Source organism: Vulpes vulpes, chromosome 12 (genome assembly GCF_048418805.1).
Source record: "Vulpes vulpes isolate BD-2025 chromosome 12, VulVul3, whole genome shotgun sequence".
Lineage (NCBI taxonomy): Eukaryota > Metazoa > Chordata > Mammalia > Carnivora > Canidae > Vulpes > Vulpes vulpes.
Window position 1 is genome coordinate 155,687,477 of NC_132791.1, and position 13,430 is coordinate 155,700,906.

The following is a 13,430-nucleotide window of genomic DNA, read 5'->3' on the forward strand; positions in this document are numbered from 1 at the left end:
AACACAAAAGTGAACGAGGAGACATCGCGTGCCCTAAAGCTCAGTCTGCCAGTGTGAGAGACCCATAAAGAGACAGTGAACAAAATAACGTGTAAGAATCAGGACAGCTGCACTTTATTTTATGAGCACTTGAAAGGGGAAGAAAGTGTCATAAATGTAGTTTTAGAGGTGGCCCGGAGCTGATTCAAGGATGTACGTCTAGCTCTATTAAGGGAACGGTAAGGCCATTGCAGAGGTTCCATTGGGAGCAAAGGTACTGAAAATCTGAGGGATCGTGGGGGCCCAGGGGACCTCCTACGAGTGCATGTTCCTTCTGGCAAAGATGAAAACAGAGGGAAGTGGATAGGTGATAAGCAAGGCCAGTTTAGGACCTCAGTGGTCAAGGTTAGCTCCTAAAATAAAAATCGCCTGCACTTTCTAAAATTTCAGAAGAGGTAACCAGCTCTCTACAGAATCGAGGTGAAACGCAAAGGACACTGGATTTAATCTTTTGCCGGTCACAGTCCCTGCTCCTCCGTACTGGAGCCCCCCCTGCTCGGGCCTGCCCCACTGCCTGGCACAGTGGCCGCTAGGGCGCATTCACCGTGGCTGCGGGGGGCGGGGGGGTCCTTCCTTCTTTCCCCTCCAGTCCTATCTGCATCAGCCGAGTGGGAAAGGGGTAAGGGAGCCGTTTTGCACTCTTCTGGGATGCTTCCTCATTGATAAAATGGAGCTCACCCTACCCCCGCGCCCCCCGACCCGCTGCATGGCTCCACCGAGCCTACAGAAAGCGCCTGGGGAAATGGCAAGGTGCACCTCGTGGCCTGAGCGCACCGCGCGACCCGCCGGCCGCGGTCAGGGCTAAGCGCGCGCTCCCCGCGGGGCCGGGAGTCCGCGGCCGAGCTGCGGGGCGCCCGACCCAGGGCCGTGGGGCGCGACCCAGCGCGCGGCGGCTGGACCGGCCCTCGAGCCGGCGTCCCCGCAGCCCCCGCGCCGCAGGGCGCCCCGACCCCGCGGGCGCGCGTGTTCCCCAGCCGCCCCTCCCCGCGCGACGGCCGAAGGGGGTGGGGCGGCCCGCCTCCCGCAGCCAATCAGCGCGGCGGCTTCCTGGTCCGATCCCCGGCGCGGCTCGCCATTGGTCGCCAGCCGGGTCTCGGCCCACCGAACCTTGGCGGCCCGAGCCAATCGCGAGGCGGCGAGGCGACCCCGACTCCCGGGGAGCGGGCGGCGGGCGGCGGGCGGCGGGCGGCGGGCGCGGGCGCGGGCGGGCGCGGAGCCGGCGGGCGGGCGGGCGTGGAGCGGGCGGCGGTGACGGGCGGCGCGAGCCGGGACCCCCTCCCCCGCGCGGCGCGCCGCCGGCCCCACCATGGAGCCCGCCGTGTCGCTGGCCGTGTGCGCGCTGCTCTTCCTGCTCTGGGTCCGCGTGAAGGGGCTGGAGTTCGTGCTCATCCACCAGCGCTGGGTGTTCGTGTGCCTCTTCCTCCTGCCGCTCTCGCTCATCTTCGACATCTACTACTACGTGCGCGCCTGGGTGGTGTTCAAGCTCAGCAGCGCGCCTCGCCTGCACGGGCAGCGCGTGCGGGACATCCAGAAGCAGGTGAGCGGCGCGGGGCGCGGCGGGATGCGCGGCGGGATGCGCGGCGGGATGCGCGGCGCTGGGTGCTGCGGTGCCCCGGGGGCCCGGGGGGCGGGGGGGCGGGGGGGGGGCGGGGGGGGCGGGGGCGCTTCCCGGGAGCGAGGTGTGTGCCCTGCGCGGAGCACCTGCGGGGGCCCCAGAGGGTAGACGGGATCACCAGACCGGGCAGGGTGAGCCGGGAGCAGGTGGCTGCCGCCGGGCCCGACGCATCCCGGAGACGGGGGCTCCTGGGGGGTGGGGCCGGCGGGAGAGACCGGGGAGTCGGGGAACTGACGGGGCGAAGGTGTGTCCGGCGGAGGGTTGGCTGTGAGCCCAGGCCGGGAGCGGGGGAAGGTTGGAAAGTTCCCCTCGGAACTAGGTTGGGGCGGGGTCTAGAGTTGAGAGTTTACTCTGCAGCAGCAAGGAGCTCTTGCCTCTTTGAGAACGAAGGACCGAGGTGAGAAGGTAGCACCCAGCCGGGGTGAGGGTGAAGAGCCTTGGGGCGCTGGGCGGGTACTCACCTCTGGAGGAGGCATCCCCAGTAACTCTGTACATCCTCCCCGCCTCCAAACCCCATCCCCCCACCCGGGGTCTGCGCCCCCACGGAGTCCCTGCCGCTGCCCCCGCTGCGGCTCACCCTGGAACCTCCTTCTCTGTGCCCAGGGTTGGCGTGGCCTTCCAGCCTGGGCATTTTCTTGGCCTCCCTCTATCCCTCCTTACGTTCCTCTTAGGAGTGTCAGGTTGCAAAGAGCTTCTGTTTCCTGTCGCCACCCTCAGCGCAGGTGTAGAAGCCTCCATGTTCAGTGGGTGCAGTGCTGGGTGCCGCGAGCAAGAGTGGGAAGATGGATGCTGAGGGCCACTCCTATGAGGCATAAGACCTTGGGCTGGGTAGCAGAATGCAATGTCTGGAATTGCTTTGCGTGGGCTACCCTGCGTTCAGCCGGCCACAGTCACAGCTCCAGAGCCCTGCCTACCCTCCCTCCCCGACTGCACCCTCTTCCCTAGCTCTTTCCATAGGTTCAGATTTCCCTGTTTACTTGTTTGTTGTTTCCCCCCCCATACACACACCCCCACCCTCCATCCAAGTGTGGGTTCCTGAAAGGCAGGGACTGTTATTGTCCAAGTCACCTCTGGCCCATGGGGCCCTCTCCAGAGCAGCCCAGTGCGTGCTTGTTTAGCTAAAACTAAGCCAGAGGTTCTCACTGGACAAGAAGACAAGGGGCTTGGCCAGACCAGCCCACTACCCTGCCCTGACACGTGCCACGCCCCAAGCCTTGATGTCCATCATTTCTAATTTCACAGCAATCCTGGGAGGACTTAGACCTGTTTTACAGACAGGGAAAAATTGAGGCTGAATCGGTAGTCATGTGTTCAAGGTGGCTATAGCTGGTAAATGGGGCTGGAAACCAGATCAGCCTGGTTTTAGAGCCTGATCTCTGACCTTTCTCCTTTCCCATCCCTTTCCATTCCACCCAGTAGATCTGGTTCTGTTGCCTCACACCTGGCTTGTGGCAATAACCCCCTGACTAGTGGCCCTTTTTCTTGGCCCTCCCCATGTCTCCCTGACTTGCACATACTCACAAGAAGGACTTTGCACAACAGTACCTCCCTGCCAGATTCTTGCTTGGTTCCCATCAGGATCCAGTCCAACCGGTGGTTCAGGCTTTAAGGCTTCCACACACTCACTTCATGCGGCCCACCCAACAGCTGGAATGCAGCACCCAGAATCCATTTCCTACACCCTGGAGTTTGTATGAAGCCCTGGGTTTGCAGTCAGGCAGGGGCAAGGCCAGATGATCATGGAATCCCTCTTCTGCTCATATACCTCTATTCACAGGGCACCCTGGCCTCAGATGGCAGAAAAGTGCTCCCCCATGTTTTTTTTAATTATTTTATTTTTATTTTTATTTTTTTGCTCCCCCATGTTGAGCTGTTTGTTTACCCAGCCAGCTTCAACCCAGCCCCCTCCACGACTCTTGGTTGCATGTGGTAGGAGCTCAACTCACACTGGCCTGAGCAGCAAGGGATTTTGTTGGCCCAGATCCCGAAAAGTCCAAGAATAAAACTGGCTCAGGTATGACTAGATCGAGGATTCCCTGTTCCTCATCTCCAGCTTTCCATCCATCTGCCATCTACTGGCTCGGCTTTCGTTGGGTTGACTGGGTTGACTTTGTACTCAGGGAGGCCCATCTCCCTGAGGAAACCCCAGCAGTTTCATACAACCGGCTCCACAATCCCAGTAAAACGAGAGTTCCTCTCCTAGAATGGGTCTTATTGTCTTGACTTGGACCCTGGGCCCATCCCTGAACTGGTCACTGTGGCCAAAAGGACAAAATCAGACCTAAGTCACATGCCCATCTTCTGGAGCAGGGGGAGACTTAGCATCACCTGGACCCAAGGAAGATGGAACCTTTAAAAGCATATGAAGAAGAAACAAATGGTCAAAGGTCACAGCAATAGATGTCTATCTCAGCAGAAAAGGAGCACTTCCTCCTGTGTTCCTGGTGGGCGTGGAGTCTCCTGGGCCATTTGTTCTCTGTGTTGTGTGCTCTGGTCATTTGCAGTAGAGGCTTTGCAAAAGCTCTTCCTTCCATTGGGTTTGTGGTCCTTCCCCCACCCCTTCTCTCCCCCTCCAGTGACATATGAGTTAACACATACACTTGCTTAGAACGGGGCTTGGCACATAAGCCTCCATTAACTGTTAACTGTTATTCTCTTCCTGACTATTAACACAAGCCCATCTATCTTTGCAGGCCGGAAGTTGGACAGTCCTGGGTGTGAATCTGGGCTCTGCCCTTCACTTGTTGAGTGACCAAGTTTTTTTGTTTCTCAGCTTTCTCCCCTATAAGAAGGGGCTGGTCATCCCACCCTCCTGGGGTTGTTGTGAGAAGTCAATGAGACAGTGTATAGTAGGTGCCTGGGTGCCCTGCACAGTGGGGGCACCCAGGAGATTGTTATCATCGTAGAGTTCTTTTATTATCGCTGTAAGACCTTGCCTGGGCTTCCCAGTGAGCATTGTTTACGTAGCACTTTGATCCTGGATTTTAGCTCTTTCTCCATCCCACTTTGCCTTGTGGCACTAGCCAGGGAAGGTTTCAGAGGGAAAGGGCTGCGGGTCTTCCAGTGCCCGGCGGGGTGCTGGGGCTCGGGAAGTGTTTGTTGAAACATGAAGGCATCACTCCCAGCTCCCTCTCCTGAAAGCAGGGCTGCAAGCTGCTCTATACCCTGGGGGGCCCAGCTTAGCCTCTGTCCTACTCTTGCAGGTGCGGGAATGGAAGGAGCAGGGCAGCAAGACCTTCATGTGCACTGGGCGCCCCGGCTGGCTCACTGTCTCACTGCGGGTTGGGAAGTACAAGAAGACACACAAAAACATCATGATCAACTTGATGGACATTCTGGAGGTGGACACCAAGAAACAGGTGAGAGTGGCACAGTTCCCCAGCCCCAGGGACGGGGGGTGGGGGAGGCACCCTCCCTGGTGCAAGTGACCCACAGGGAGACAATTTTAGCCGAGAGGGCCCCGCTCATCACAGAAGGCTCTGGATCCTTCAAAAAACCTCATGGCTCTGGAAGAGATCAGTCATAGCTGTGTCCCCCTGGTGGGCAGACTGAACTCAGGGAGACTCGTTGACTGTCAGCAGTTCCACAGGAGAAAAGGATGGGGAAGTCATGGGCAAAGATGAGAGACAAAACGGAACCTATTTATCCCTTCCTGTTAAGGAAGTATGCTGGCAAAAGATGAGCTATGGACGTGGCAGGGAGGGTGGGCCTTCTTCCAAGCTTCCTAGGGACCCACTTGTTAATAGCCTTAGACACGTGCATCATCTTTGGCCTATCTAGTAACTTTTTTTGAAACCTGGTGCAAGGAAAAAGGAAATAGGTTTGTTTTTTATTTTTTGAAGAATTTTTATTTAATTTATTCATGAGAGACCCAGAGAGAGAGGCAGAGACACAGGCAGAGGGAGAAGCAGGCTCCCTGCGGGGAGCCCAATGCGGGACTCGATCCCAGGACCCCGGGATCATGCCCTGAGCCAAAGGCAGACACTCAACCACTGGGCCACCCAGGTGCCTCAGAAGGAAATGGGTTTGTTTTTTTTTTTTTTTTTTTTTTTTTTTTTTTTTTAAACATTTTTTTTAATCTTTATTTATTTATGATAGTCACAGAGAGAGAGAGAGGCAGAGACATAGGCAGAGGGAGAAGCAGGCTCCATGCACCGGGAGCCCGATGTGGGATTCGATCCCGGGTCTCCAGGATCGCGCCCTGGGCCAAAGGCAGGCGCCAAACCGCTGCGCCACCCAGGGATCCCTGTTTTTTTTTTTAATTAATTTTTATTGGTGTTCAATTTACCAACATACAGAAAAACACCCAGTGCTCATCCCGTCAAGTGTCCACCTCAGTGCCCGTCACCCATTCCCCTCCAACACCCGCCCTCCTCCCCTTCCACCACCCCTAGTTCGTTTCCCCGAGTTAGGAGTCTTTATGTTCTGTCTCCCTTCCTGATATTTCCCAACATTTCTTTTCCCTTCCTTTATATTCCCTTTCACTATTATTTATATTCCCCAAATGAATGAGAACATACACTGTTTGTCCTTCTCCGATTGACTTATTTCACTCAGCATAATACCCTCCAGTTCCATCCACGTTGAAGCAAATGGTGGGTATTTGTCGTTTCTAATTGCTGAGTAATATTCCATTGTATACATAAACCACATCTTCTTTATCCATTCATCTTTCAATGGACACCGAGGCTCCTTCCACAGTTTGGCTATTGTGGCCATTGCTGATAGAAACATCGGGGTGCAGGTGTCCCGACGTTTCATTGCATCTGAATCTTCGGGGTAAATCCCCAACAGTACAATTGCTGGGTCCTAGGGCAGGTCTATTTTTAACTCTTTGAGGAACCTCCACACAGTTTTCCAGAGTGGCTGCACCAGTTCACATTCCCACCAACAGTGTAAGAGGGTTCCCTTTTCTCCGCATCCTCTCCAACATTTGTTGTTTCCTGCCTTGTTAATTTTCCCCATTCTCACTGGTGTGAGGTGGTATCTCATTGTGGTTTTGATTTGTAAGGAAATGGGTTTAAGTCAAAGACAACACAGAGGGATTATGTCACTCCTTCCTTCCTTCCTTCCTTCCTTCCTTCCTTCCTTCCTTCCTTCCTTTCTTCCTCCCTCCCTCCCTCCTTCCCTCCCTCCCTCCGTCTCTCCCTCCGTCCCTTCCTTTCTTCCTTCCTTCATGTCACAGCTTTATTTTTAATGGAAGACAACATAATACCCTAGACTTATTAGTCTCTAATAGTAGAGACTTATTAGGTATCATATATCCACATGATGGCATTTTGTGGTGAGGCCTTGGGCACAGTGCTTAATGTCCCTGATGTCTTTTCTTTTTTCCTAAGCAATGTTATTGACATACAGTTGGTATGCAGTACTGCACAGGTGTCCAGCAATAGTACATTTTGGCATATGGACGCAGCTGTGAAGCCATTACCATAATCAAGACAATGAATATACCCATTGCTCTCAAAGGTTTCCTTGTGCCCCTTGCTAATCCCTGTTTAGCCACCACCACCACCCCACCCCCACTGCCACATTCCTAGACAAATAATGACCTGCTTTCCATCACTGGTCTGTATTTAGAGTTTTATATAAATGGAATCAGGCATTGTGTACTTTTTTTTTACTTTGGCAACTTTCACTCAGCATAATTATTTTGAGGTTCATCCAGGTTGATCGAAGTATGTATCAGAAATACATTCTGGGGATGCCTAGGTGGCTCACCGGTTGAGCACCTACCTTTGGCCCGGGGTGTGATCCTGGAGACCTGGGATCGAGTCCCACGTCGGGTTCCCTGCATGGAGCCTGCTTCTCTCTCTGCCTATGGCTCTGCCTTTCTCTCTCTGTGTCTCTCATGAGTAAATAAATAAAATCTTTTTAAAAAAAAAAAAAAAGAAGAAGTGCATTCTGTATTACTGATGAGTGGTACTCCATCTGTATGCACAGATCACAGTTTGTATATCCAGTCACTTATCGATGGACATTTGGGTTGTTTCCAGTTTGGGACCAAAGTCACTACGAGCATTTATGTATACTCTGTATGGACACATGCTTTTCCTTTCTTTTGGATAAATACCTGGAAGTGAAATAGCTGAATCATATGATAGGCGTATAGTTAACTTTTAAAGAAACTTAAATTGTTTTCCAAAGGGGCACCTTTGGCTCAGTGGTTGAGCATTTACCGTTAGCTCAGGTCGTGATCCCAGGGTCCTGGGATGAGTCCCACATCGGGCTGCCCACAGGGAGTCTGCTTCTCCTGCCTGCCTGTGTCTCTGCCTCTCTCTGTGTGTCTCTCATAAATAAATAAATAAAATCTTAAAATTTTTTTTTCCAAAGTGGCTGTAGCATTTTACATTCCCACAAGTGTTCTAAGTTGCTCCACATCATCAGACTTGGTACAGTTGGTCTTCTTAATTTTAGCCATTCTAGTAGGTGTGTAGTGGTAGCTCATTGTGGTTTTAACTTCCATTTTCCTAATGACTAATGATGTTGGGCATCTTTTCATGTGCATATTTGCCATTTGTAGATCTTTTTTTTAATGAAGTACCTGTTCAAATCTTTAAGCTGAAATTTTTTATCAGGTTGTTTGTTTTCTTATTATGTGTTCTAGAAACAGGTCCTTCATCAGACAGAATTTGCAACTATTTTCTCCCAGTTTTTTACTTCTCTTTAGGAAACTAGAGGTTTTTAAATTTGGTGGAGTTCAGTATATTAGTTTCTTCTTTTATAGATCGTGTTTGTGATGTCTTATTTAAGACATCTTGCCCTAATTCTGTTTTCTTCTAGAAGTATTATGGTTTTCTGCTTTACATTTAGGACCATGATCCAATTTGAGTTAATTTTTGCATGTGGTATGAAATATGAGTAAACAAAAAATACGTTCTTACATGTGGATTTTCTATTGTTCTGCCCCGTTTGTTGAAGAAATAATCCTTTCTCCACTGAATTGCCTTTGCTCCTTTGTTGAAAATCAATTGTCCATATATATAGATCTATTTCTGGACCCTTCTGTTGATCTGTTTGCCCATCTGTATGCCAATTCTATACTGTCTTGATTACTATAGATTCATAAGTCCCAAAGAATGAGTTGGGAAGAATGCCCTCCTTTTCATTTTAATGAGGGAGTTTGTATAAAATTGGTATTATTTCTTCGTGCAGTAATTCATAGACTTAACTAGTGAAACCATCTGAGCCTAGAGTTTTCTTTATGAGCAAGTTTTTATCTGTAAATTAAAAAAAAAAAAAATTTAATAGCCCTACGGCTCTTCATTTTGTTTCTTCTTGGTAAGCTTTGACAGTTTGTGTCACCAAAGGTATTTGTCTATTTCAGGTTGTATAATAAACTGACATTAAGTTATTCGTAATACTCCTACTGTCTTTTGAACATCTGTAGAATCTGTAGTAATGTCACATGTCTCATTCCTGAGATGGGTCATTTGTGACTACTCTCTTCTTCCTGACCAGTTTGGCTAGAGGTTGATCAGCTATACTGATATTCCAAAAGAAGCTGCTTTTGGTTTCATTGATTTTTCTCTATTTTTCTTTATTTGTTTTCTATTTCATTGACTTCTGCTTTGATCTTTGTTACTTCCTTTCTTTTACTGACTTTGCATGTAATTTTACTCATCTTGGTCTTGGTTTCTAAGGTAAAAGCTGAGGCCATTGACTTAGGCCTTTCTTTTTTTCTAATATAGATATTTAGTGTTATAAATTTCCCCCTAAGCACTGTTTTAAAACCATCCCACAGATTTTGAATCTTTCCATCTTCATTCAGTTCAAAATACTTTCTGGTTTCCCTTTTGATATTCCTTTCACCCATGGGTTATTTAGAAGCACGTTATTCAGTTTCCAAATACTTGGGAATTTTCCACAGATCTTTCTGTTACCAATTTCTAATTTAATTCAGTTATTGTTAACAAAAATACACTTTATATGATTAGAATGCTTTTCAACTTATCGAGACTTACTTTATGGACCAGAATATGGGCTGTCTTGGTAAATGTTATGTCTGCATTTTTTTAAATGCTATTCTGTTTTGGGGTGGCTTCTACTATAAATGTCAATTGGTTGTCAAGTCGATTGATAGTGTTGTTCAAGTTTTCTATATTCTTACGAATTTTGTCTCTGTTCTATCAATGATTGAAAGAGATACTGAAATCTCTGCCTGTGATTGTGGATTTATTTCTCTTGTAGCTCCATCATGTTTGGCTTCATGCATTTTGAAGCTCTGTTAAGAAGTATATAAATGTTTAGGATTTTTATGTCCTCTTGATTGAATGATTTATGTCCTCTTGATAAATCCCTTTGCCATTATGAAATGATTGATTTTATTCCTAGTTATCTTCTTCACTCTGAAACTACTTTGTCTGATATTATTAATAAAGTCACTCCACATCTCTTGACCAATGGTGGCATGCTGTACCTTCATATTTAAGTGTGGCCCTTGTAGGCACCTTATAGTTAGGTATTGCTTTTTAATATGATCTAACAATCTCTGCCATTTAATTAAGATGTTAAAACCATGTACAAGGGTGTCTGGGTGGCTCAGTTGGTTGAGCACCTGACTCTTGATTTCAGCTCAGGTTATGATCTCAGGGTCGTGAGACCCCAGCCCAGTGTCAGTCTCTGTGCTCAGCACAGAGTCAACTTGAAATTCTCTCCCTCTCCTTCTGCCCATTCACACACACACACACACTCTCTCTCTCTCTCTCTCTCTAAAAAAACAAACAAAAAAACTCACACACATTAGCATTTAATATTATTATCAATAAAATTTGGGTTATATCTGTCACCTTCTTTTTTTTTTAAGTAAACTCCATGCCCAGTGGGGAGCCCAGTGCACCAGACCCTGAGACCAGGACTTGAGCAGAAATCAAGGGTCAGATGCTGGGGGCACCTGGGTGGCTCAGTCAATTAAGCTTCTGCCTTTGCCTAAGGTCATGATCTTAGGGTCCTGGGATCAAGCCTCATGTCAGGGCTTCTGCCTTTGCCCCCCAACCCACCCACCCTGTTGTTCTCTCTCTTTCCTCTCTCTCTCAAATAAATAAATAAATAAATAAATAAATAATCAAATAATCAATCTTAAAAAAAGTCAGATGCCTAACCAACTGAGCCACTCAGGTGCCCCTGTTCTTTGTTTTCTATTTGTCCCTTTGTCCCTTTGTTCTTTGTTTCCTTTCTCCTTCTTTCTTTTTTTTTTTTTTTCTGTCTTTTAGGTTACTAAATAATTTTTGAAATTCTAATTTAGCTCTTTGGTTGGCTTTTTAGCTGTAACTCTTTGTTTTGTGCTTTTAGCAGTTTTAGGATTTATAGTTTGCATTTCACTTATCACAGTCCACCTACAAGTGATAGCATCCTATGTCATGTATATCATTAGAATCTTACAATAATATACTTGCAGCCCTCTCCTCCCCACCTTTGTGCTGTTGTCATACTTTTGTACGTTGTAAACCCACAATGCCTTTTTATTTAATAGTCCAGGATCTTTTGAAGAAATATAAATAATAAGAAAAAATCTTATGTACTTACCCATGCAGTTACCATTTCTTCATTCTGGTGTGTGGATTTGTATTTCCATCTAGCTTCATTTTCCTTCTGCCTGAAGGAACTCCTTTGACATTTCTTGTATGATGATTTTGCTGGTGATGAATCTTTCAGCTATTGTATGTCTGAAAACATTTCTTTTATTGCCTTCATTTCTTTTCCAACTTTTATTTTGAGAATCTACATGTAACATAAAGTTTATCATCTTAACCTTTCTTAAAGATTTTATTTATTTATTCATGAAAGACAGAGAGAGAGGCAGAGACATAGGCAGAGGGAGAAGCTGGCTCCCTGCGGGGAGCTTGATGAGGGACTTGATACCCAGGACCCCAGGATCATGACCTGAGCCAAAGGTAGACACTCAACCACTGCGCCACCCAGGTGCCCTTAACCATTTTTTTAAGTAGACTCCATGCCCAACATGGGACTTGAACCCACCACCCTGAGATCAAGAGTCACATGCTGCACCAGCTGAGCCAGCCAGTCATCTTCCCATATCAGCCAGTGGATGATAAGCCACTCATCTTACCCATTTTTAATTGTACATTTCTTCAGTGGTATTAAATATATTCACATTGTTTTGCAGCCATCCCCACCATCTATTCCCATAGCTCTTTTCATTTCATGAAACCGAAACTCCATACCTATTAAACAATTAACTGCCGCCTCTCCCCACTGCCCTGAGTGACCACCGTTACAAATTCTGTCTTAATGATTCTGACTATTCTAAGTATCTCATAAAATCATATAAGGGCAGCCCCAGTGGCGCACAGCAGTTTAGCGCCGCCTGCAGCCCGAGGTGTGGTCCTGGAAACCCGGGATCGAGTCCCACATCGGGCTCCCTGCATGGTGCCTGCTTCTCCCTCTGCCTGTGTCTCTGCCTCTCTCTCTCTAGCTGTGTCTCTATGAATAAATAAAATCTTATAAATAAATAAACAAATAAGTAAATAAATAAATAAATAAACCTTTAAAAAAAATCATATAGTATTTGTTTTTTTGTGCCTATCTTATTTTGCTTGACATAATATCCTCAAAGTTCATCTGTGATATAGCATATTGCAGAATTTCCTTTCTTTTTAAGGCAGAACCATATTTCGCTGTATATATGTACATTTTGCTCATCCATTCACCTGTTGGTGGACATTGGGTTGTTCTCATGTTTTAGTTATTGTGAATAATGCCACTAGGAACATGGATGTACGAATACCTTTTCGATCCCTGCTTTCAATTCTTTCTGGTATGTACCCCAAACTGGAATTGCTTGATCATACGGTAATTCTGTGTTTAATCTTCTTTGAGAATCTTCCATACTGTTTTCCACAGCAAGTATACCATTTTACCCTCCCACCAACAGTATACAAGCATTTTAATTTCTCCACATCTTTACTTCCACTTGTTATTTTCTGAGGTTTTGTTTGCTTTTTGATGATCCATCCTAACACATTTAAGGTTGCCTTCATTTTTGAAAGCTGTTTTCACTGGGTATGAAATTCCAGGGTGATAGTTTTTTTTTCCCCCTCAGTCCTTTATAAAGATGCTTCACTGTGTTCTTTCCTGTGTTGTTTCCAACAAGAAACCTCTCATCCTTATCTTTGTTCTTTTGTATGTAACATGTCTTCTTTTTCTCTGGCTGCTTCTAAGATTTTTATCAATAATTTTGAGCAATTTTAGTATGATGTGCCTCAGTATTGTTTTTTTTTTTTTCCTCCTAATCCTTGTGCTTGGGATTCATTATAATTTTTGTCAAATTTGGAAAATATGGGGTCATTATTTCTTTAAGTATTTTTTCTGCTCCCTGCTCTCTCTTCTTTGAGGACTATGGCAGGTATATGAGACCTTTTGAAATTGTTCCACAGCCCAGCTCACTGAGACACTGTAAAAATTGTAACCATTTTTTCTCTGTGTGTGTTTCATGTGGGAGAGTTTTGATTGCTGCATCCTAGAATGCATTGCTCTTCCTCCTGCATGGCCAATTCTAACCAGTGTGTCTTTCATCTCAGATATTGTTTTCGTGTATGGAAGTTTCCTTAGGATCCTTTTACTATCTTTTTAATGTCTCTACTTAACTTTTTTGAATGTAGGGAAGATAGTAGTATAACTACTAGTTTATAATAATTATTTTAATGTTCTTGTTTGCTGATTGTAATATCTTTGTCAAATCTGGGCCTATTTAATCAAAACAGATAGATTGACTTTCCTCCATGTTATGAGTCAAATCTTCCTGCCTCCTTGCATA

General features: G+C 46.9%; 1 protein-coding gene across 1 annotated transcript in view; it reads left to right on the forward strand.

Annotated features, from left to right (window-relative positions):
• Window positions 1–1,245: 1,245 nt before the first annotated feature.
• Window positions 1,246–13,430, forward strand: part of DHCR24 (24-dehydrocholesterol reductase) — a 31,378-nt gene continuing 19,193 nt past the window's right edge. Inside the window, exons 1-2 of the mRNA XM_026007007.2 lie at window positions 1,246–1,576; window positions 4,858–5,013. Coding sequence (XP_025862792.1) covers window positions 1,346–1,576; window positions 4,858–5,013 — 387 coding nt within the window. The 5' untranslated portion in view covers window positions 1,246–1,345. The remainder of the gene's footprint in view (window positions 1,577–4,857; window positions 5,014–13,430) is intronic.